This window comes from Fundulus heteroclitus, unplaced genomic scaffold (genome assembly GCF_011125445.2).
Source record: "Fundulus heteroclitus isolate FHET01 unplaced genomic scaffold, MU-UCD_Fhet_4.1 scaffold_74, whole genome shotgun sequence".
Taxonomy (NCBI): domain Eukaryota; kingdom Metazoa; phylum Chordata; class Actinopteri; order Cyprinodontiformes; family Fundulidae; genus Fundulus; species Fundulus heteroclitus.
This window is the reverse complement of record NW_023397186.1, coordinates 210,202-236,691: the sequence shown is the minus strand read 5'-3', so window position 1 is coordinate 236,691 and position 26,490 is coordinate 210,202. Positions and strand designations below refer to the sequence as shown.

The 26,490-nt window shown below is 36.9% G+C and overlaps 1 protein-coding gene across 1 annotated transcript in view; it reads left to right on the top strand.

Annotated features, from left to right (window-relative positions):
• Positions 1–26,490, top strand: part of tusc3 (tumor suppressor candidate 3) — an 84,357-nt gene that overhangs the window by 30,459 nt on the left and 27,408 nt on the right. The window contains exons 2-6 of the mRNA XM_012874181.3: positions 4,085–4,254; positions 10,141–10,258; positions 12,537–12,677; positions 14,749–14,889; positions 16,046–16,135. Coding sequence (XP_012729635.3) covers positions 4,085–4,254; positions 10,141–10,258; positions 12,537–12,677; positions 14,749–14,889; positions 16,046–16,135 — 660 coding nt within the window. The remainder of the gene's footprint in view (positions 1–4,084; positions 4,255–10,140; positions 10,259–12,536; positions 12,678–14,748; positions 14,890–16,045; positions 16,136–26,490) is intronic.

Here is a 26,490-nt window from a genome sequence, read left to right as displayed (position 1 = left end):
AAAGTTCATTAGTTAAACACATTTTACTTAATTTTTCAAGGTGGGTAAGTCCTCCCATGTAGGAAACCAGATGCTTTTTTTTTTCTAAACTCCTTATATGACTGATGTATGAGCTGATGTAGTGTAGTGTCCCATAATTAATCTATATTAGACGCAGTTGAATTTGTTTTAAAAATAGTAACATGTTCTTCTTAATTTTGGGTTTATTTAGAAAGCTTTCACAAAATGTATTTGTAGCTTTATACTGATTTTTTTTTTTTTTGTTGTTGTTTATATATCTGTACTATGGCCATATTTTACTGTTTCATGGCCTCTATTGTGAAAAACTGAAATTGTTTGGTCAAAATTAGTTGCTAACAGATGCAATGGTAAAAACTTCCTTGGAGGCTACGTTAGTGTCAAAGTAAAATACAATACATAAAAATAAGATTACGTTTACTTTCAAGTAAACAAGTGGGTGATTACTAATACCCAGTTCCTAAGTTTATCTTCAATTTATGAATATGAAACAAATCCTTGCACCTGCTTTAAACTTTTTGTTTTGTATTTATCTATTGATTTAATTTTTTCCTCTTGTCATGTCGAGTTTCACAACAAGCACAATGCTCCTCTCATTCTGGGTGCTGTACTTATGCAAAACATAGTTGCTTTACCTATACCTATAAATCCTCCACTGCTTTAAACTTAAATTTCCTCCTTTCACTATAACCTGCTTAATTTGGGTTGCTTTCCTCTGACTTTTTAAGCCTGGGTGCTGGGTTACAGAAGTATGGATACGTAATATTTTGTTTATGATTTGCAACATTGTTTTACTGGTCATTAAACATCATTTGTTTGTTTTGTAAAAAATGTTTTGCTCTCGTCTCTTTGTGACAAAGTGTGCTTATAAGAGAGTCAGAAACAAAAGTCAGACAGCACATCAGTATGAGCTGTAGGATTGGCGTTCAGAACTGACAGCTCTCCCTTTAGGGCAGCAGGCATGAAGGCAAAAACAAGGTAGATAAATTAAAGGTAGAAAAGCAAAGTTCTTTGTACTTGCCCTGGGCAGACACACAGACGTGTAGAGTTTTGTGTTTGTGTGTTTTACTCCTAGGTGCTGACCCATTGCAAATCTCCCTGTTTTAGGATAATGTTAATATAGATTAGTCAACTTCTTCTAATTATTAACATTTTCACATTCCTTAAAATACTAGAGGAGGAGGGGCAACCATCTTTCTAAAAAAAAAAAAAGCCTGGACTTATTTGATTACGCAGTCAATTAGTCAATTGTTACTATCAAATTACGTCTTTTAACTCATAATACATTAAATAGCATTTTTCTTAAACAGACAAAAATAAATTCAGGTATAGCTTCTTTAAGTCGCATATCTAAACTTAAATCATTACTAACCAGACCTGAACTTGAGAAAGTAGTCCATGCCATTATTACAACCAAAACACCCAAAAAGCACTTTATGCTATTTTACTTTTCCCTTTTTCTGGCCTACTTTTTTTCCTTATACTCCTTCAGCTTTTTAGTTTGTTGATCTTGTCTCCAAGGCAGTTTACTGGAGAGATTCAGCGTACGCTTCACTTCTGCAACTCTAAGTCCTCATGCCTGTAGTTGATCTGTGTGAAAGTAAGAGTTTTCGATTAGCAGTCGAATGGAGGCGCACTGCTGAATTATTTAACTACTGTCTGCTTGAACCAATACTAAGAAACATGTGCAAAAACAGGAATGAACAGAAGTTGATATACTTCTTTTTTTTTTTTTAGGTAATTTAATGGGAGAAAGTTCCACAAAGGTTGTAGTGTTTTTCTGTCATTCAATTTCACTCTTGCAGATTTAGACTTGTGTTTGTGTTTTAGATGATAGCAGCCTAGTAAAGGAGCAGGAAGCATGACATGCAAGTCGTATCCCAATGCGTCAAAGTATAACATAACATAATGTTAAGAAGATTGGTATTTAATAAAATATGTTTTTAATTTAAAAATGTAAGCAAGAGCTCAGACAGAGCTTAGTCATTTAGTTTAAATTACAATATAGAGATTTTGTTGAGTGTTTGCCTCCTGTTAAGAGTTTCTGAAGGTACAGTTTGATCAGCAGAGGTTGGAAAAACAAGCATTTCATCACAAGTCTTGCTATTTCATCACCCTTTGGCCCAGAGCTGAGGTGTGGGGAAGATCACTTTCACAGTATCTGAGCAGGCTCCTCTCAAGAACCAGCACTGGCTGGATAATAACGATTTTCAGATGTAAACTTAAGGACACTGAAGCCAAGCAACATTACACGAATGTATCTCAAGAATTTTGTCTTCCAAATCTGTAGCATGAATCTTTGTGTACATGTTGGCTGTAAGTCATTCCTACTGTGATGTTGAGCACTTTTCCAAGACAGATGGAATTTATTCAGCAGCCATTAGTATTTCTGAAGGTTCTCATGTTCCTTCTTGATGTTGCTTTCATTTGGGAGTGCTATATCAATACTGCTTTTACAGTTTTTTTTTTTCTTTCTGCCAGAATTAAGATACTTTCAAGAACCGTGATTGATTCATGTAATCTGTGGACTTAGGCTATACTAGGAGTGTAACTACAGCCTTATAATACAATGAATCACATTCATAATCTGAATATCACAATTGTAAAGACCTTGGATGTAAAATTTGGTTAGATATTATATTTTAAGTGTCATGCATGCTATTTCTGAATGCCAATAATACATTAGGCCTGTTGGGTAGACTTTCACTGAACTTGATGCCAATGCTTAATCTGTATTTTTAATGGTTAAGTTACTAAAACTCAAAAGGAATGGTGCGGACATTGTGATCAAGCAAAAGTAACCTGGAGTCCAATCATTTGGGTCAATTATGACTGCTGTTCCTGTAGGCCTACAAATATTGTGAGAGCCCCTCAATTATATCTTTTTTTTTCCCTCATATTTTGCTGACCGATCTGTAACAATGTGACACAAATTGGATATTAAAACAGTATTATTAAACTCTGTTTTACATATTGTTGTCCAGTTGCAGTCAGCATGTCTTCATTTGGTGAACTAAGTGCTACCTGCTATTAAGAGCCCTAGAACCCTGAGTTCTGAACTGAAAAATGTTCTTGCTTTTATTTCTAATCCATTAGACTAATGTATTGCCCTGTCTGCCAGACTAGACAAATCTTCACTTAGACATTTATAAGTCACATAGAATGCAGAGGCTATAATTGATTTCGTTGTCTTCCTTTCCAAGATCATAATGTGTTAGTTATTTTCCATAGAAGACTGATAACTAAAGATTAAGCCTTTCATGCAGTGGACCCCCTCTGGTGGAACAATCTTACTTTTGGTGAATGATTATCTCACTAGATATTTTTTTTTTAGTCTAGCTTTTCTTTTGGAGTCTATACTAGTTTATCAATCGCCGTTGGGGTTGTAACAATACATTCATTAACCTGTAGTTTGAAATAAAAACTACTTATACCTACCATACTTGAACAAATATTTTTTTTTTTTTTACATGGTTTGGCTTTATAAACAGAATATAGAATTGATTAGACTTAGTGTACAATATTCTACACTGATTACAAATGGCTTAAACTTAGGGTGACATGATATTGGGATATTATTGTTGAATACTCAATAAAAAATGTATGTAATCATCTACCATTTTTCCCCATCATCTCAATGTTCCTACCACTCTCCATGACCTTTATAGTTTTGGTGGCTATATCAGCTGTGAGCATAACAGGGAGCAAAAAGTGGCCAAATATGTAATTGACAAGTGGAGTTGTATTATATAGCACCTGAAATGGAATAGGCTATGAAATATTGCATTATAGTAGTCCTTTGCAATTACAATACTGCAAATGCTGATACTGAAATAACTGTTTTTGATTCAATGTATTGTCACATGTCAATGTGCTCCTAAGTAAGACACTTCATCCCAAGTTGTCTATCTGGGTATTGGTACATAAACGTGTTAGTGAGTGCGATTGTATGAATGTCGCTATATTGTAAAGCGGTTTGAGTGGTAAGTAGGACTAGAAAAGCTCTATATAAATTCAGTCCATTTAACCAGAGCTGTTGTCTCTGTGCTACCTTTTTTTTGTTTAGAACTTGCTGTCTGAGAAGGTTGAACAGATGATGGAGTGGTCTTCTCGGCGCTCGGTTATCCGGATGAATGGGGACAAGTTCCGCCGTTTCGTCAAGGCCCCACCCAGGAACTACTCTGTTATCGTCATGTTCACCGCTTTGCAGCCTCAACGGCAGTGTTCTGTCTGCAGGTATGAAAGCACAAAAGCAGACAAAAGGTCACCACAATAACAACTTTCATATTCCCTACTCTAAAAGCTGTTGCTTTCGTGAATATTGAATACTGCACATTATCAAGTGTTTCACACTTACCCACAACTGTCCTAGAAATCTGCTGATATTTGGCATACCCCTTTTGCCATTTTGACGAATTCATTAAAAAAAAACGGTGTGCGCCATGAGAACTGCTGCAAGATGCCTTATGTAATAATAACCTGTGGGTTACACTGACATTTTGATCAAAAAGAAATCCAGCTAGTCACACTGCCAGAGGGGAATGAATAAATTGCAAAAAATAAGGCCATTGAGACCAAGTTACCCACTTACACAGAGACTTTGAAACCCTTGAAACTCCTATCCTAAAATATGAAACGTATAACAGTATATAGATTATATATTTATTTTAAGTTTATTGACCCACCTGCTTTCTAATCTCCCTTTCCCCTGCCCATTCCCAGTTGGAGGACCTTCAGCCTCTTGACTAAATCAAAGGCACAGACGACAATGCACGTTCATTTATTCCTTTGGTGTAGAATCACTGATTGACCTAACATGTAGAATGTAAGGCTCCCAGACAACAAATACTGTAGATGTGAGCAGAAACCCGCATTGCTCTTCACTGCATCAAGCACTGAAAGTGCTTTAGTGATAAAAATTTGATTTCAGCACAATGGACAGCTCTCTGAGCTGAGAAAGCTCTGAAGCTGTCCAATGTTCTTAAAGTAGCTTCAGTTTACCACTGCTGTAATGGAATTAATAAACTCACAGAATGCAGTGGGTTCTGTGCTCCATGTCTTCAAGAGGTCTATGGTGAAATTCCTCTTATTCACAACATGCAGCAACATGATTGTCTAATCAGTGAAAATCAAATAAAAAAACACTAGATTAACCAAAGTGCTTTGCAATGAGTAAAACATAAAATAAAAAAACACATAAAACACAAGGAATAAAACAGCATTAAAAATAAATCAAAACACAATAATAGAAAAAAATAGTAGGGCTGGAAGATATGACCAAAACTTTAATCATGATATATTTCTTATTTTCAGTCGATACAATATAAATACGATATTGATATAAACAAAATAAAAGCCTCAAAGACTCTCAATAACGGCACAATAGATGCCTGTACAATCTTATGACAATTATTCTGCCATGTTTATGAACCTCTTCAAATATATTTTAGAAATATGTCAGTCGGTGACAAATGCTACAATCATAGACTGTAACATATATTGAAATATCGGAAATGTCATATCACCATAATTTTAATAAAGATATATTGCAATATATATTGATTTTGAATTATTGTCCACTCCTAAAAATATATATTCGAAAAGTGTACACTGCTAGGTATTGAAAGCCTTCCTAAATAAATGTCTTGAGTCTTCACTTGAAGAGAGCCAAGTCAGTAATAAGTGTTAATTCATCTGGGAGAGTTTATTCCATAGTTAAGGCGCTTCCACAGAAAGCATTTGATCACCGCTGTGCTTATGTTTAGACATAAGCACAGCTTATGTTCTTCCAACAGGCGCTGAATTTAGGCCCTCCAGACTCGGCATGGACACAAAAAGTTAACAGATCACACAAACACAATGAAGCCAAATCATTAAGAGCTTTAAAAATGAGCATTAAAAGTTTAAAATCAACCCTAAATCGAATGGGGAGCAAGTGAAGAGATTTATGTATTGGTGTGATGTGATCATGTTTCTTCATGTTTTTTATGAGACAGGCAGCTGCATGCTGTATGGTTTGGAGGCAACTCAATAAAGGATGGTTTACACTGAAATACATGGAATTGCAGTAGTCCAAACGAGAAGTTATGAAAGCGTGGAGAGACACACACACACATACACGAGTATGTGTTTGTACTAAGGAAAGGCATTTCAGTCAAACTCGCTTCTTTTAAAGTACACATGTGTATTTTAAAAGAGGAGATGGGAGCAACCATTCATACTTTATACAGTTTTCACCTTTTATCCAAACAACGCTAATCTGTAACGATTGTCACATCATTTTAGGTGATTCTGGACATAAAAATTTGAAACATATCTGGAAAAAAGTGTGAAAAATATGAACATGGTTTTAGTATGGTTTTCTAATCAAAAGCTAATGTAAAGAACTTCTTCCAAAACCACTGCCTATTTGGTATTTTTTCCAGAAAGAGAGAGTGTGTCCATATGGTCAGAATGAAAGATTGACATCGAAGTTGCTTATAAACCTCAGTTCTACTGGTGAAAACATATTTTCTGACAAGGCAGAGTTTGCGGCTACGCACATTTAAACACTTGCTACTTTTTTTGTTTTCAACAACTGAGACATACTGATTCTTACTGCTTACATGTTGATCAATATGCATTGCCCTAATTTAAATAAATGAAATATGATTTAGAACAACACTTGAAAAGTAGCACTGATTTAATTAACACTGTTTTTAGAGTAAAAGTATATTAAGAGTTGTTAGTGGTAATCAAGTTTTACTCAATTCAACTCTAATCAAGAGTAAAGTTATCTGGAAAACACTGAGATCAGTGGCAGGATCATAAGTTCAAAGGCTCAGTGTTAGTCTTAGTGTTGAATTAACACTGCTCATTTTACTCTGTAAGGTTGGTGTTAGGCAACTCAGTGGGAAAGCAGATCTTAGAAACAGTGGTTATACAGCTAACTTAGTTAAGTGACTGACAGGGAAGCTAAATATTCTACAATCTTCCGGTTAATGCAGTAAGTGTTTTTTCAACACCTTATTATTCCTTGTTTTTCACTTTGCATAGAGTGATACATTTTGATCATGTCTAGAATGGACGTTTTTGAAATTTCTTTAAAATGAAGATGTTTAACTATTTGGACACAAAAAATATACCGCAATCCACTCTGCAGTAATGCCCCTGTTTAGTCATCTATGATAAATCCACCTTTGCCACTAAAGCTAAAATTCTGTTTGTTGTACTGTTGTGCTGTCTAGCTCAGGTTGAGTGATCGTGACAAACACAGAGAATTTATCTTGGAGTGAGAAGTATGATGCATATCTGTGATTTATTGTAAAGTGAACTTGGGTAGCACCACTTGGTTATGTAGTATAAACCTTATATTTGACAACAACAACATTTCCAAGAACACATTAAACTAGTTTATGAAATCGGCTCCGTCCTTGTCCATTTTGACCTGATTTCTCCCTCTAATCAGCCAGTCTTTTGCCTCATCAGTCTCTTGATTATATAAGTTATTCATCATGAATCATATGATTCATCATAATATGTCAGCTCTTCTTAGTATCCAGAAAAGTGCTACAGGGTTTAATGTTGCTAAATGTTGTTTCTTGAAGCATCTTTATTCCATATTTGTAGATTAAAACATTTATAAAATAACAATTTTTATGGGAATAAGTCATTACTGCCTTAGCAGCCGCAATACTGTTTAGTTTTACTTGCATACTAATGTTTTATTTCAATTTGTTCTATATTATGAGGGACTTCTCACATATCTATGTAGATGAAACCAGATATTAACTGTAAAACAATCCTTTTTACTGCCTGACATTAAATCAGACTCTTGTCTCCTGTTTGATGTCTTTTAGGATTACCACATTTATTACTATTCATTAAATTGCAGAATGATTAGAGATAATTATTTGGATGATCTTTGTTAATTTCTTCAGAAGCTTGCATACACTCTGATTCATCTGAGTCAGGTCTTAATAACCTTAATCATGTAAGATAGTAGTGGTATGCTGTAATATTTCTTTTTTATTGCCATGAAACAGGATTTTTTTTTTATGTCTACCATAGGAGCAAAAGTAAATATACACCAAAAAAATAGCTCCAGAAAGCAAAAAAGCTGGCATGCCATGCCCACATTTAAAAATTGGGTGTTATACAAGCATTGTAACTAAGCTCCTTCAAATTCATATTGATTAAAACCAGAGTTAATAGCTTGTCTTAAAGATAAGAACCCTCAGCGTCACAGTGCAGATGTATAGCAAATGGCTCATGCAAAACAGATAAAATATGGAGATGCATTATATCAATCAAGGCTGTAAGACATGTTTTTGCTTTGTTTGTAGCAGAGGGATATTTAGGTAATAACCCCCCTGCCTTACAAGAGTTTCATCATGTCAGTGGGTGGTCCTTAAATGTGGCTGTTGATAGTTTGCATTCAGACTGCTGTTCATCTTTATGGACTTGATAACTTTACCCTAATCATAAACCTTTCACGCCTCAAGAAGTTATTTATATCTGATCCAACACAACACTTTTGCATTCAAATTCTTCCCCCTTTTTTCAAATACACAACACTAGTACAACGTAATCAAGTTTCCTTATGCTTAGCTGTATTTCTAAATCCTTAGATCTAGCTAAACATGAAAAACTAAGACAGTTGCAGTAAAAATACATTAGTGGTCTAAACATTTTGTTTTCCATGTCTCCTGTCTCAGAATTTCAAGCATGCCTTGTAGAGATGTTTGTTGCCTACATGTGCCAGGGCAATTTTGTCAAGACACAACAACACGGAACCCTAATGCCATGTGAAATCCGAACATGGATTTAAATGACTTTCAGCCATTTGGAGTATGAGTGTGTGTGGAGTAGTTGTGTGTTCAAATAGTGGTGCATAGTTGGAAAGGTTTCTACCCTTCTCACCACTCTAGGAACATCACAAGGCAGGTAACTGTACTCCCTGAATGCATGAACAGCCTAGACAGACTGAACAAACAGCCCCACAGCTTATCCATATGTCCGACAAGGAGGTAAGCCCACAGTGTAGCGCAGGAGCAGCAGGCGAAGAGACACAGGTGGAGATGCAGTTAGTTGAGCTCACCCGGGGACTTGCACAAGCTCTCCTCTTTTAGAATTTTGTCAATAAACCTAAATCTGCAATAGGGAGATGAATAATTTTAGATATAGCTACAGGGCTGATGAATTATGTTGTCCTTTACACTGCTAGCCCAAGTTCTGTCTTCATTTATTCAGATTTTCATTAATGATTGACGCTTCACAGCAACTACCCTAACATAAGCAGCCATTATAACAATATAACATCACTGCAGACAACATTTCTTGACAGGCAATTTCTCACTCAGTAGAACCATCATAAGAGACAACCATACTGAAGACAAAGGTTCACTCAGTTTAATTACATTTTAAAAAGACACTACATACATTTAGAAAGGGGGGAAAAAAGGTTAAACAACAATGCAAGTTTTAAAAGGTTAAAAGGGTAAGACTTCGATTTCTGATACAGACTCTGGTAATATTGACAAAGATATATCATTTTTGGCTGCCTTTCCTCATCTTTTCTCAATTATATTTCTATTTTTTGATCCTTTCTTTGTCTATCCATTTTCTCTAGCAGTAGCTGTAGGCATGGCCGATAACAACCTAAGTGGTTTATTCTGAAGAACGTGGAGCAGGGGAGTAAGTTAAAAACAGTTTAAACACCAAGAAAAACTGGTTTCCCGCAAACAATTTCAAAGCCAGAGGACAAATAATTGAGCATATTGTAAACAATGTGCTTTTTTCCCCATCTGGTTGTAAGAGAGTCGTGGCTTCTGAAGGATTACTGGTCATTTCTCCCTGAAATACCAGCTTCCTCCAAATGAGAATATTGATAGCTGCAGACCAAATTTTTTTGTAAGTTATGTTTAACAATTTTATGTCAGTTTTTTTCAGTTTTTCACCTCCAAATGCTACAGACAATATAAATCAGAGAGGAAAACTTGGAAAAGGAGTCTTTCTAAAACCGAAGACGAGCCTGGAAAAACACTAATGGCCATTTAGGATCATAACTCTGATCCCAACAGCTGCCCAACTATCATGCTAAATTATTTGCTTACCTGTATGTGTCCTATTATTGTTTTATAGACAAGCAAATGAAGAATACCAGGTTTTGGCAAACTCCTGGCGTTATTCATCTGCATTTTCCAACAAGCTCTTCTTCACGGTTGTGGACTACGATGAAGGAGCTGATGTCTTCCAACAGGTAGGCAGTTTGTCTCAACAGTTTAGTTTTTGGATGCCAAAGGCATTTAAATGGCAAAAGTTGTCTTTATTTTTTAAATGTGAATGTGAATATACAGCCAAATTATTTAAATCTTATTTTTTTCGTATTAACAAACACCTTATTTATTTCAAAGGTTTATATTCTCTTCTATATTGTTTTAGATTAAGAGAATTCTAGTGACATTGTTATTTTTTGCCAGCTATTTTAGCACCTATTTCCCTTTTCCATTTTATGAACTAATGTTTTTTTTTCTAGTTTTTTTTATCTGTTTTGTGGCAGATGACCATGATCTATTATAGTTTAAGTTAGACTTGTGCATATTCACAAGTTTTTTGGATCTAAATTCCTTCCTGCTCCTAAATGTGTGCCTCTTTACGTATTCAACTACAGTCTTTCAAACCTTACTTGAAAAATAACCTGAATTTTTATTGTCTTTGCTGATTGTTTCCACCTGAAACTGGATGTTTTTATTCACAGGAAGTGTGTAAAGTACTCTTCAAGTTCTATTTATGAAGTTGTCTTTTCTGCTGCGATATTTTTCCCCATTTTACTTTTTAAGATGCGTTTATAAAAGTCAGTGTAATTACTACCTTCAGGAGATGTTTGGACTGCAGTATGCACATATAGCTTATGAAGCCCAGGTACAGGTCCATTTCAGTACATTGGAATATCATTGAAAAGTTTTAGCAATGCTGGTTACACAGTGAAACTCATCTAGATTGATTACACACAGAGCAGTATATTTCCGAAATTCATTTGTATTCATTTTGATCTAATTTAACTGTCTTACAGCTAATGACAGCATATAACATACAGTCTGTCAGAAAATTAGAGCATTACCGCTCAAAAGAGTTATTTAACAATTTTTTCCAGCATCATCGACAGCTTCGACTTTGAGGTTAAGCCAAAAAAACATGATTGCTAAAGAAGCTGGCTGTTCAGATTGCTATATCCAAACAAACAAATGGAAAGTGACTGGATGTAAAGATACAAAAAGATTCTGAAGCAACAAGGACAACCTCAAACGTAAGGGAAATATTCAGCAAAGTAGATTCAGCGTTTGGAGGTAATCCACAAGCTGTGGACTGCGGCTGGAGTCAGTACTATAAGACCCACCACACAGACATATCCAAGACATGGGGTTTGACCCTCACATTTACTTGTGTTGAGCTGCTTCTGAGCCAGAGTCAAAGTCAGATGTTTCTTACTAAGGCTAATTTCCCCTGGGTCAGAGTTGCCGTGGGGGCTGCGTGTTTTCGCGTCAGATTATTTAGGTTTTTTTTTTTTGTTTTTGTTTTTTTTTTCCTTTTAAAGATCCCAACTTTTGCATTGAAAGTGACGTACACAAGTTTCAGGCCCCATTTTGTGCGTATGTAAGCTTTACAAATGAGACTCCTGAAACTGAATTTTGGATTTTCATAAACTGTAAGCGTTAGTCATCAGATTACCTGAAATAAACATCTGAAATACATTGTGCCGTGTGTAATCAATGTGAGTTAAACTACTGGAATAAACTTTTAAATTACATTTAAAAGTAATTAAGAAATCTGCTGCAGACACAAATCTTGAATGTGGCACCCACCAGCATGGTTGTGTTGCATTGTTTTATTTTTTTGTTGTTTTAGAATATTACTGCTCCGAAACACTAAACGACTCTTTATTTTATTTTTTGACTGGTTGCGTTGTCCTCATTTCTGCCAGTATTTCATGTCCTTCATTTAGCAGCGCGTTCAACCAGTGGTTCTTACTGTGCTGTCTGGCCTTGACTCAGTGACAAACGGGCATGAATGGCTGACTTTAAATGCTGTAACACCTATTCTTCCAGTTGCTACGTCTCAACACAAGTACATTTCTGGGCTATAGTGACACTTGACCATGAGTTAACATACAGTAGATAGCCCAGTATTTCTTCTGTGCATAGCTAGATTATCTGTATGTTATGGCTGATGGTGTGGGCAGAATTTTGACAGTTTTTTTTTTTTTTAACTCTCAGCATAAACAAAATACTGAGGCGCAAAGCCATTTTACAGCTAATAACAGTACTTCAGTGTTATGAAACACTCACAAAATGCTGTTGATATAAAAGAGTGAGCATTTATGGCTTTGCTCTGACTGTAAAGATATTTTCAATCATCAATCAAATCAACCAACTGGAAATGCATTATTTGTCATTGAATAAAATATTGTTTGTGTTATGTTAGCCATGTTTGACAAAAAAGTTATAGTTAATCTGGTGGTTATTTTCTTTCTTTTTTAGTTGAATATGAATAGCGCTCCAACTTTCATGCACTTCCCTGCAAAGGGAAAACCTAAGAGGGCTGATACGTTTGACCTGCAGAGGATCGGATTTGCCTCAGAGCAGCTGGCCAAGTGGATTGCTGATCGTACAGATGTTCAGGTAAAAACAAATCAACTACTAACACTAATACTGACCCATGTGCACTTACAAGACCATACTCTTTATTTGGATGAAGGTTGTGAGATCCAATCTGTTTTGAATAGAAGGACATTTACTCCCATCTACTGCAATTTTAAAATGCAAGTTTGCATAGATACTCTTGATTTTATTGTGTTATTTTTAATCCATTTTATCTCAACGGTCGAAACATCACAAGCAGGTCCTTTGTATCTGTTTCATGGGTCACCGTCAGCCACAATTATGCATTTAAATTCCTTTTTAATTAGATCTACACTTAAAGGGAAGCCAACACAATATAATTCGTTAGTGCTGTTAACTACAACTGTCAGGAATTTTCGCTTTAATATAGGGGAGTTTACATTCAGAAGAGAAGAGTTTAGCCACCATTTTTTCACATGCTGAAATATGATTTAATATATTAACATAATCATGAATAGAAATATAACGTGGCTGGTATACTGTGCTTTACTGTTGTAAATATAGGTGAGAGAATTCAATAGGATGGGTAAAGCATTGTACACCGCCTTGTTTACGGATCAAAATGTGTCCTAGCAGACTTCCCCTGAACATCTTGCTGACAGCCTGTTGATGAGTGTGTTTTCCCAGTTCTGTCATTTTAGTAAAACATTTACAAAACTAGCCTAACTGCTGGTAAATTTTATGTAATTTTATTTAAAGTTATTGCATCATCAAGGAACAGTAAAGCTTAACATTGTTCTTATTTTGGTGATGGGGTTTAATGCGGACGATAAATTTTATTGGAATGTACAATTATGAAAATTCTTCACTTCTCTTTTCTATTTTTTGATGGCGGGTTCAGTTCGGGAATCCAAATTTCTAACTTTTACCGGGGGAAGTTTGTTCAGACGTCAAACTTTAGGTAACATTCAGGTCGTGTCATCTGCTGGCTTTTTCCTGATTAATAACCATAGAAGAACTTATGATAACATAGTCTTGGGCAAAGGAAACAGTCTCCCACAGAATGTTTCATTCAACAAAAACTGCAAAAATACAAAATGATGAAGATGCAAAATGACCATTGTCTCATGAATCCCTAGTATGCCAGTTTACTACCCAGACATTTTTTTTGGAAAAGTAATATTTTTATATGTATAAGATATTGCTAGGCTGGAAATGGCTTTCCCAGAAAAAGTCAGTTGGATGATGGCATGTGCAGCAATAAATTAAGTATGTATTGACTACTGTCAGTGCATTAATAGATAAATACCCATGCTGTGCACAGTGATGCACTCCCAAACCCTGGAAGCTGTACATTGAACTGATCTTGCTGTTTTTGTTTAATTTTTCAAGGTTTCACAAAGACGGGTTACCTTAGAGAAGAAACTCTCTATTCAAATGATAGAACAACAATCTACTCCGCATTTCACTATCTATCTTTGAGAAACAGCATTTTGCGAATTGTCAAATTATTCTTAAGTCATCCAGTCATTCCACACCACTGGAAGTAATTTCAGGAGTTAGTTGACATTTTTAAGGGTAAAACCGTTGCTGCACAATTTTATTAGGGGTTTATAAACAGAGTTAATATTTGGTACATATTTTAAATGTTTCTTTTACAGTCAACAAAGCAGCTTTTATGTTATTGGAAGAGCTACTTAACCATAACCCTGGGAAGCCAGATTGATCATGTTTAGCACTCTTTGTTCTGCACATTATCAATCTGGGATTCCTCCTGCGCTGCCATGTTTCATTGTTAAGCTGTGGGCTCGGCACCTATTGCTTTTGTAACAGCGGTATATCCCGCCTTAAACCATAATACTGCAACGTTATTGGCCCAAACCATTTTTGGTTCCATCACAAACCTTTGAAGCGGTAGTGGCACAAGATGGAGTCTTGTGTGTTTGTGAACGTACAAATACTGCGAGAATTCGTCTTGCAGGCAAGGCTAGTATCATGTCTCAGTATGGAAAAAAAATGTTTGAACTCACAATTTGTTTAATGTCACCTTTTCTGTTTTTGAATTTGTTCCCATTTGAGTTTTTTATTTTATTTTATTTATTGATGTGTTGATCTCTTACCTTTCTTTTAGATCCGTGTCTTCCGTCCTCCAAATTATTCTGGAACTATTGCTTTGGCTCTTTTGGTGTCTTTGGTTGGAGGTTTACTGTATCTGAGGAGAAACAACTTGGAATTCATATATAACAAGACTGGATGGGCCATGGCTGCATTGGTATGATAATGGAATACACACACACACACACACACACACACACACACACTAGCTTTAGGTTTAAAACCTATTCCCTAACAGAGCGTTAAATTAATACTGTCAAAAATATCACCTTCATTGAATAGACGATAGTATAATACAGCCCCTTTCCAAAAAAATATCATAGAAAAGTTGTTTAATTTCCATAATTCCATTGAAAAAGTTAAACAATCATAGATTATTGATTCAGGACCCTTGTTTGATATTATTTCAAGTTTTTTTTTTTTGTTGTTTTTTTTTTTTTTTTACATAAATTGGGTTTTGCCATCTCATAAATACAAATACAAATACAAACTTGAAATAGTTAATAATAAATTGTGGTCCCTGAATCTATAATATATGAAAGTTTGACTTTTTGAATGAAATTTTGGAAATTAAAAACTTTTACAAGATATTTGCATTTTTTGGAAAGGATCTGTAGTACTCAATTTTCCTTCAGTTCCACCTCCTTTTTCGACTAGGATCTCATGGACTTGCCATATTTGAAAATTTGACAACTTATTTTGAATTTCCGCCCTTAATCCTATTGTATCATCTAAAAAAAAGAACGATCACATTTCTTAAGAATTTATTTTTTATGTTGATATACGTTTAAATGACATCTATTATCTTTGATATGGCAAATCTCTTCTTGTTTTTTTTGTCAGTTACTAATAAGCTTGGTTTTTGAGATACTGGGAGGACCCACATACATACTATGTTCCCAAAATGATTTGCTCACACATCTATATTTATTATTAAATAACTCAGTCCAGATTATTAAGTCCAAGCATTATTGGACTGATTTTAGTTTATAAATATACAAGTAAAACAGTGCTCTACTGCACTCGAGATGTAAAAGCTAACTTCATTATTTGTTTAAACAGACTGGAAATAAATGTTACACGATAAATGTTTCGTACCAGTCCAAGTCTAAGATGTTTATTGAAAGTTAACAATTTTTGAAAATGAAAGGTTTTTTTTTTTGGAACCATGTTTATAGTTTGTTTACTGAAACAAATGATACAATTGCCTAATTTCGTGCACTGGAAATTCTCATTATTGCCTCCCCTCAGACCTCACCTTTCTCAAATTTTGTTTTTGTTTTTCCATGCTGTTTTCTGCCCGTCTATAACAGTGTGTGGTCTTTGCAATGACGTCCGGACAGATGTGGAATCACATTCGAGGCCCTCCATACGCCCACAAAAATCCACAGAATGGACAAGTGGTATGCAGTGCATCATTTATTTTCTCCATTTAAAAATATTTTGTCAACCTATTTTCCTTATGGTTCTTCCTTAAACTATCTTTAGTGCCCCTGTCTTGTTCGCTTTGCAGTTTTAGCAGTGTCCATGGTATATTTAATTTGTCTCTGTATTTTTGTTCTCTCTTTGTCCACCGCAGTCATGAAAAAAGTGCTACTAACTGACAATGTGTGGGCAAACCCTTACATAGATGCAAATTGTCTGGTCATAATTTAAGTTTGTTCACTCATGTGTGAAATTACAATGAAAATCTGGTGAAAACTGAAGAAAATGATTTGGTGGGGAGAGGTAGATGAAGGGTGGGGGGTGTTGTAGGGTGGCTACTGGAGTAAAGAGTCCAATGTGTTTACAAAAAAAGATACCTAACTAATAGACAGTACTTTGGTTTTGTCCAGCAAGTTCCATCCACACATTTGCATACACAGATGTACAAAAGCCTGTTCAATATCAGTCATGGACAAGGTCAAATACACAAGTGAGTTGTGAAGTTTTTGTGGACACACTTGATCAATTTCACACAGAAACTGAAAACATTGGTATTCACTGTCAGCAGAACTCAGCTCAAACAAACAGCAGAGAGGCATGCACATAACATGCACTCAGACTCCTATGGAGTAATAAAAACACAAGTTGCGACCTCCTTCCAGCCTGCCTCTTAAGTTTTTCCATTCCAGCACTTCTTTCTTGCTCCCTGTAAAATGCAGTCTATTTATCAGAGGATGTTGCCTCTGTCATTTTTCAAACTTTTTGATGATAGGTTACACAGTCATCCAGTGCAGCTTTTAATTTAGCCTTCATCCGTTCTTCTCTTTCCTGTCATTTCTACACCCAGCCAAGCCTGGCTGTTTGCTACTTTCCTCTGAACCAGTTTTGTTCTTGCCCATACTAGCTTCTGCAGTTCAAAGGTATATTACTAAAATAAAATGTTACCGTACAATAATTCCACATTTAAATGTCAGTAAAAAGAGATGTTTGTTGTTTTATACAGTGGTCATTTCATAAAAAATAGAATCTATACACCTTTTCAGTACCTTAATTTGACTTATTAGTGTTGCACTGTTCAAACACAAGTGAAACCTAATGTTTGCAAGAATAGGGCCTAAAGGTACTAAAAATATATCTGTGGTTAGGGAAAATCAATTGTCCCAGCAGCAAAGTGAAATGTAAATGGAAACATATAGATAGAGACAAATGTAAAAATATAAAACAAAAAATAACAATATGAGACCATATGGTGATATATACAATTTACACTATATTATCTTATTCTGCATGCTATAATTTCCTAGATAAACGATGGTGACGACTCTTAAATGCCTATTAATACTTTTTGCAATGTGAATTCTGACTCTGCTCTATTCTTTCTTGTTTTACATGTTCTCCAACTCCAACAACCTCTTTATCTTGTCTGTTTTTCTTAGTCTCCATTCCCAGTCCTCTTTTCCTTCATTTGCCATTCTTGTAATATACAGCAGCTCTTAGAGTGAAATGTGTTTTTAGCTAATCTCAATAATTTGTGCTTGCCTGTCTGTCCTTTTTTAATTTTAATACCATATTCTTCCATATAGATGGCTGAACAGGATGATGATGACAGCATTAAAGCTTAGTCAAGTGTTAAAATAAGCTTTTAGATATAAGCAGAAATTAATTCAGTGGTTTCAAAAACTATAGATATAGGCATATTTGTTAAATGCATTGGTCAGCAGGTCATAGAAGATTTCTTACCAAGCATGCCACAGACTTTTTTTTTTCAGATAAGTAGAGAAACGTCAGAATCGGAATGGGATTAAGAACACAGAAGAACCTAAAGCAGGTTATATGCGCATTACAAACGTCAAATTAGAGTTTAGAATGGCTTACAAAATATAATATTGCAGAAACATTTAGACAGTTTTTTGGGAGGGGGGAATTAATAGCTTGATCCCTAAAGGTATCACTGCAATTAAACAAGCAAATTGCCAAACTACAAGTGCGTCTCAGCAATTTAGAATAATCTAGAAGTTAATTTATTCAATAGTTCTGCCCAAAAAGTGGAAGACATAATAGATATGCAGTGATATACAGATATGATTTGTGATATACACTCACCGGCCACTTTATTAGGTACACCTGTGCAACTGCTCGTTAACGCAAATGTCTAATCGGCCAATTACATAGCGGCAACTTAATGCATTTAAGCATGTAGACATGGTCAAGACGACCAGCTGCAGTCCAAACCGAGCATCAGAATGCGGAACAAATGTGATTTAGATGACTTTGAAGGTGGCATGGTTGTTGGTGCCAGACTGGCTGGTCTGAGTATTTCAGAAACTGCTGGTCTACTGAGCACGTATACACAAATTTTTGATCTTATTTTAATTATTCATGTGATTAAAATTGATTTTGATCAAAATTTAATTACTGAGACATTAAGTTTTTGATTTAGTCAGATCATTCAGATGTTTTTTATTGTATCCATAAACATGTACAATTTTTCAACAGTGATGAGTATACTGAAAATTCATCAATCAGAAAATAACAGAGGTGAGAGCTGGTTGAAGTGTCCATATGAGAGAAAAAAACATTGGAAATTAACTGATAGACTTGATTTGTTTTAAAAATAAAATTCATTGGTTAAACTCTCCACAGTAGTAACTCCTCTTGAACATTGATTTAATGGAGACTTTTAGCTAGTGGATGTGTCCAGATTTAAGAAAACAATGGATAAGAACCAATAGAGTTTGTTGTTTTTAAAGTAAATATGATCTATAAAATAATCTACACTAATTCCAGCTTTACATTTTTAATTTCTATGTAACGACAGCAGCCTTGATTATGTGGAGTATGGTAATATGACACATGCTAACTCCCTACATCTGACTACTCTAAAGCTAGCTAACTAGAAACATAATAGGTAAGTTACATTAAATCCTTTTCTGTTCTGTTTATCATCTGACAATGAGTAGCTTCAGCTGTGAAGACGATATTGAGTAGATACTTATTCTCCCCTTTCTTTACCCCTCCCTTTGGCTTTTTTCTATAACTTTCTCTCAACCCCTTCTCTAATCCCTTCATCTTCCCAGACAGTGTAATTCCTTTAAAATGATGAGCGAGCAAAGCCAGGTAGACTGTATTGAAAGGATTTGTCAACTGACAAATGGCACAACAAAGCAGATAAAACTACTGTGCGTCACACTGTGCAGCCATGGAAATACCACTTGCTCATTTTTTTGCTTAGACACTCACAAAATGGGACATGGAGAGGTTAGCTTTAACAAAGCTATACACAAAGTGACAGGCAGAAATTTGTCACATAGTCAGCACTCACACACTCATGGGAGCAAATGGTTGTGACTTTTATCTGAACTTAAACTAATGATGTCACAAAATGTGTTTTTGTCATGGATAGATATTAATTAAGCCAGCAGACATTTGTTATTTATCAAACTGTAAACTCTAATGAAACAAAGCATACTTAAAGTCAAAACTGGTTGCAATTATTTGTTGGTGGGAAAAGCATTTTTTTCCCTTTTTTTTATATATATATGGAAAAAGTATATTAACAACCACATGCATAGCATCTGATGCATCCTTTGTATGAACTGCTGTAACTACTGCCGACCCAAACTGCTGCCTTTCTAGAAAATATAATTATTGTTAAACAGTTTTAACCTCAAGAGGCACAATTAAAAATAAAGTTGGCTTTCCAGAGTAGATAGAGGGGACTTTATTGTGCACATGGGACCATGGTAGTCTGTTTCAACACATTTAAATGTTAGTGCAACTATTCAGCTCAGCTCTGGATTATTGGAGTGAATAATGATGAGAACCACATGGTAAAATCTGACCGAAGTTAGCCCCATTTGTTTTTGTTATTTTTTTCATAAATGATGAAGAACATGGTTACTTTGTGGCAGTCTGGTTACAAAAAACAGCAATACGTAAATAACAGCAAGGAGAGACAATATTTAGCGAAATTTGACTTAAACTGAAGTAAATATCTGGTCTAGTCTCCTGGGAAAAATGACTTTAAAAAGTGACAGCAGCAACATGCAAACGATTGTACAAAATAAAACATTGTCTAGAAATGTAAGCAGCTGCATTGACTAGCTATAAGGGATAATGTACAGTATGAATCCATCCCAGGACTTTAGCATCAGTTTTGGCATAGGTTACTGTTAAATTGTATGTTTACATATTAAATTCTTGATAAAGTAGGGTATTCCTGAAATTACATCAAATGACTAAATTTAGACGCATGCCTCGTGGCCATATTGTGGTCAGTCGAGAAAAGGTAGCTTGTTGTCGTTGGCATCCTCTCTGGTAAACTTGATGTTGTTGTCCACCGAGTTGATGTGTCTCGTAATAGCTTCCACTTCTTTTAAATGGATTTTGACAAAGGTGTCGTCCACATATCTAAACCAGTGGCTTGGTGGTGTTCCTCTGAAGGCTCCCAAAGCTCTCTTTTCCATTTCTTCCATGTAAAGATTGGCTACAATTGGTAACACTGGCGATCCCATGGCACAACCATGCTTCTGCTTTGATAGTGATGGAACGTTATGTATTTCAGTGTGCTCTGTTTAAGGTCACATATGTCACAGGGTGCCTTGTTTACATAACATCCAGGAGAAATTAAGATTGCAGGGGAGCCAGTTTGAATTATAACATTTGTTTTGGGCAGGCAGACTCTTGCTTTTTCTGTCTGCCTTAAAGTCTCACCGGTACATCTCAATGGTGATTACAAAGAGCCAAAATTGTGGTGTTTCTGCCAGGGTCCAGCTTCCAGCTTTCTCCCAAATTGCTCCCATCCTGCCAGCAAGTTCAGAAACGGCAGCTGGCCTGCAGTTCTGCCTACATAGCATTTCGGTCTCAGTGCTGGTAGTGGACATTTACGTCACATAGATCCAACAGCTTTGACATGGGCCGAAACAACTGCCGATATTTTCACAATTTCTCAATACTCTAGGTAACTGCCAGCTCCAAATAGCAGAAATCCTGTTATCATAAATCTAAATTTGAACAGATTTTTTCACATCTTCAACAGACAAAATGGACAGACACACGATCCTCCTCCCACTGCGTGTCCAGCTGCACATGGTGCACACCGACAGCCCCTGTACCATTGACAGCCTTTATGATTTGTTGAATGTATTGTTTATTATTTTTACAAAAATGTCAGGTCCCATGACTATGATGGGGAACACTGTTGACTGTCCAGTTAGGTGTTGTTTGAAGTCTACGTTACATGTTCAGGGATGATTTAGGGAGCCAAGTCATCTACTGTTGCAGTCCAGTGTGTTTTTTCCAAGTCAATTGTCAGTACAGCCATCTGGCATGAAGTTTTAAAGGAATTAATGCTTATGTCTGCTGATGGGCTTTATTTTCCAGTATGACTTGCCACCTGCCCACACTACCAACAGCACCAATACCTGCTATTATGACCATGGCATCACTGTGCTTGACTGGCCAGCAGTTATTGCAAAGAGGAAGAGCAGAGAACAAACACAAAAATGTAGGCAAGCTGAAGGCCACTATTAAAGCAACATGGGTTCTTTAACACCTCAGCACAAACACAGGCTAATCACCCCTATGCCATGCTGCACCAATGCAACAGCTTATGGAGAAGCAGTCCTAACCAAGTACTGGGTGCATATCCTGTCCAGTGCTGGACATACTATTCAGTAACTTTACATGGCACTGATTTTAAAAAAAAAAAAAAAAAAAAAAAAAGGAGCTGTTAATACAGAAATGTAAGTAACGTTCCAATTATCTAAGAAACTAAATTTGGGGTTTACATTTACTAGGCTATAATCGGCAAAAGCTGCACTTTGATTTTCTAATTTGTTAAATGCATCTGGAAGAGAACTGCAAGCTATCCTGAGCTATGCTATCACATCAGCACCGGCTCTGTGGAAAATGAACAATGGTAGCTGTTTTTACTGCTGGCTTTAACCCTACAAACTGCACCACTGGTTTGGCTGATATTTTTTGGTGTTTGCTATTTTTCTGCTGTTGGACATTTTTAGGAACAGTTGAAAATTGTTGTGCTTTGCTGCTTAAACTCTAACTGTTGTAGCAGCACCAGGTAGAGGTAGAAAGTTCTTAACTTTTAATTTATCAGCATCCTTTTAATTAAACCAGCATTAAACCAGCACTCCAGCAATACTAGAGGCAATCCAGAAATCCAAATTAGTAGTAGAAATGAGCCTACTGAGGAAATGGAAGTCGTCTCATTTCAATGATTGACATCTCAAAAGAAATTTGAATGGAGAAAAAAAACAACTTCAGACAACTCTAACTGACTCCAGAGTAATTAAACAGAAATCTCATTGGATTGTGTAAACACTGCATCACATAAACATTCAAAAGATAATGAAATTGTGAAATATCACCTGAATCCCTAAAGTAGTTAATTTATTCAGATTTTGTGAACCAAGAGCTATTTCCTATATTTTCTTTAGATGAGGGAAATGTAAATGGTTAGGCTTTTACCCTTACCTTCGTGCCAATTTGATAATCAGCTATCTGATCTTTGATTCCCTTTCGCACAGTACAAGACATAAAGTATGAATATCATACCCCTGCGTTGCCTGACTATATATTTCACTATATACCTGTTGGGGTAGTAAAAACAGGGAAAAGTTTGTTTTGGCTGTGTTCATACTGCACGAGACGCTCAGCTGCAGAAGTCCGACATCACTGAAGATTGAGCAGCCAGGTGGAAGGTAGGCACAGAGAGCCAAGCACAGAGCAGGTGGAGAGTTGAAACTTGAGGAGCAGACACATAATAGCTCAGGGTGTGCTCTGGCACTATTTGGAAAGACTGCAAACACTGGGGGCGTGCAGTGCTACGTGGGTGGGACTGCCCCGCTCGGATAGGTAATAGAGTAAACACTGTGAGTGGAATTGGCATGTTCGACCGCTCAATCCACCATAATTGAACTGTGGAACTACATGACCACAGTTCAACAGATGCACGAGACATTTCCGTTTTTCCTACCTAAACACGTACATCTAAATCATATCTTATCACAGTACAGCAGTAAGTTTTGCCCAGACATTGTTGAAAAAACAAGCAGGGAGACCCTCAAAGACGGCTCTAGGAGCAAATTGACGTCTTTTGCTGTGGGAGCAAGAACACATGTCTCATTTCTCATGGAGTATGTACCAGCCTTAAGTCTGTTGTGGAGAGTGGTATCTCATCTGTCATCTGTTGTGGTAGCAGCACCAGAGAAACTGACCTAAAGAAGCTCAACAAGCTTAAAGTCTATAGAAGCAAGCATAAAGAAGGCAGCCTCTGTTCCTGCGACTCTTCTGGAATCTCTAGAGATGACTTTACAAAGAAGGATTCTTCATTAAATGAAGAACATTTTAGGCAACCCTAAGCATCCTTATTATCAGACTGACAACAACAGTGTGTCTTCAGTCTACTCTATATCCGCTGTAAGACAAATGGGTGCCGGAGATCCTTCCTGGTTGCAGCTATCACCATCTAAAACAACTGATTGAAGAAACCCCTGTGAGTTACACCAGCATTTTGTTTTGGTTAATAAAGTATTTTTGGAATTGGATTGAAATCAGCACAAGTTATGAGGGAGGAAATACACACATTGTTGACAAAATGAGCGGTAAAGCATGGCAGCCCATTGGGGGAAACCCTGACCTGGTCTTGCCCTTTGGTCTGTCGTTTGCCTCATGCACAATTACAGAATGTGTGGATTGGACATAAGCCCCTTTCCTAGGCAGGGTGTCCTTTCACAAAGTGTTATAAACAGATGCCTTGCTAAAGGGGTGGGGAGTCATATGTGATTTTGCTCTTATGGACTCTTGCAGTAGTGCAGTGTTCATTCTGTGTATACCAGAGCAACACATGTCCCTGGGCGCTTGAATTCGGGGGCCAAATTTGCTGTCCCTGGGGGTCTTATAGCGAGGGAGTATAAGCTGTACCCATCAGTGATTGCTCATATCTGGCAACCGTTCAGTAGACCTACTGTGGATCTCTTTGTGACTAAGGCCAACTCCCACTATTTGCTGTTCTTTTTAACAGCATATCAAGGCACTCTGCTGGGAGTGGACACGCTGGTTCACCTGTGGCCCAAAGCATTTCCTCCAGTGGAAATAATTCTGTCAATGCTAGAGGGAGTTCATAGAAGGAGGCATGTCCCTGAATCTTATAGCCCCTCGCTGACCAGCAAAGTCATGGTATGCAGAAACGATCAGCTTGCTGGTAGCAGAACCTTGGAAACTCCTCCCGTCTCCTGGGGTCTGCTCTCCCAGGCAGGGGTAGAAATGTTTAATTAATACCCAAAACCATGGAAGCTACATGCCTACTTGCTGAGAGGTTCAGCTTGTTAGCTGGAGGCCTCCTCCTAGTTGTGGTTTCAACCATTTAGAGAGCCAGGGCATTTTTAACTAGGGGCCTGCATGCCTATAAATGGTGGGCTTTTGAGCAGAGGTGTCATGGTGGAAACATTGCTCCTTTCCTATGGTTGATTGTGGATGTCTTAATGTTCGTACATGTGCTGCTGGAAAAATGTCCATCTTTATCCACAATTAAGGTATGCCTGGCTGCCATCTCTGCTTGCAATGTCAGCTTTGATGGAGTGACACTAGGTGCTCATTCCTTTGCTGTGCGCTTTTTTAAAAAAAAAGTGTCTGTGAGCTGACAGCAGGTATTAAGCCTAATGTTCTTTCCTGAGATCTGACTGTTGTAATGGAGGCTCTTTGTGACACTCCATTTGAGTTCCTTGAGTCGGTTGATATAGAAATTCTGTTATATAAGACAACTCTGTTTGCTTTGGCGACTACAAAGCAAGTTGGGGACCTGCATGCACTTTCAGTGCACCCAGATTTCAGCTGATGGTTTGAAGGTCACTTAGCAGCTAAATGCTGCACATCTCCCTAAAGTGATCCCATCAGATTGAAGATGTATGACTTGATTGAGCTTTCTGGTTTAATTCTCCTCTCTTTGTTGTTGAAGAACAAAGGAGGCTGTATCTCCTGTGATGGTTATGTGCACTTCAAATTTACTTTGACCACACTCAGGGTTTGTGTTTGTGTGATCATCTTTTGTGTGTTTTGACAATCCAACTAGCGGCAAGGCTCTCTAGACAGAGGCTTTCTCATTAGGATTTTAGAGGCTATTTCTCACACTTACAACAGTAAGGGTCTTTCTTTACCTCACAGTGTGAAAGTATATTAAACCAGGGGCGTGGTGGCATCCTGGGCTCTGTTCAGAGGGGTCGCTGAGAGTAACATCTGCGCTGCAGTCAGTTGGTCTTTACCATGCATGTGTGTACCATTTTATTGTTTGGATGTGACAGCCCCTTCTAGGACTCACCATCTTCTTTCTGCTGGATTGAAAAAGTCATAGTGATGTGCTGCATTTGTTGCAGATTTGATAGGTTCTCTGCGGGGCATGGGAACATGTCCTATACTTAATGGGTTGTACCAAGTGAACCGACTTAAAGGGAATGGGTTGTACCAAGTGAACCGACTTAAAGGTAATATTACGTTACACACAATCTGCCTGGCTTGATGAAGAGCAGCCATCAAATGTAATGACTGTGATGGGTGTATCTGAGTGCAGGTGGGGCCATCCACCTGTCATCACACTTCATTCCCCAATAGGTGTAATTAGAGGTGTCTTTAGTTAGGCCACACGGGGGCATGATATCCCATACTTTGTGTTGTAACTCGTTCCTCTCCTTCAGGGAACAGTAGTTATATGCATAACAGAACATTTTACCTTAACTGACAGGCTTGTATTTAACTTCTAAGACCCAGTTCCTATATTGCAGCTCTATCATTGAAATTTGAAAACAGCCATTAGAAATCACGCCTTGGTATACATCATGTACCTGGTTCCACTCCGTATCTCTTCTACACAGTATTTACCCTCTCCTCTCTGTTTTTTCTGCTTTGTTGATTTTTTTCATTTATCCCTTTCCCTGTCTGAGTGCCTCCTGACCTTTATCAACAAAAATGCACACAAAGCACAGAAACGCGCACTGTTTACACAATTACATCATATAGAATGAAAATGGATGAATCAGGCTATTTGTAGAGGTTATCGGCCACACATACTTTAGGTTGGCATTACTATGGTTAGGTTTTAGATAAAAGTTAATTTACCAAAATTAAGTGGAAGTGGTCAAATCATGTATGTTGTTCACGTACCCTGTCAGCTTTTTTGACTTAGATTCCAGTCAATTGGAAGCCTGTAATCTGTGTAGGATGACATTTGTTGGAGCTTATGCTTCTGTCAGTGTATGTTTTCTTTGAAATGTAGCATGGCAGAATGTGACATATTGTGGAGGTCCTTGACAAGCAATTGTCA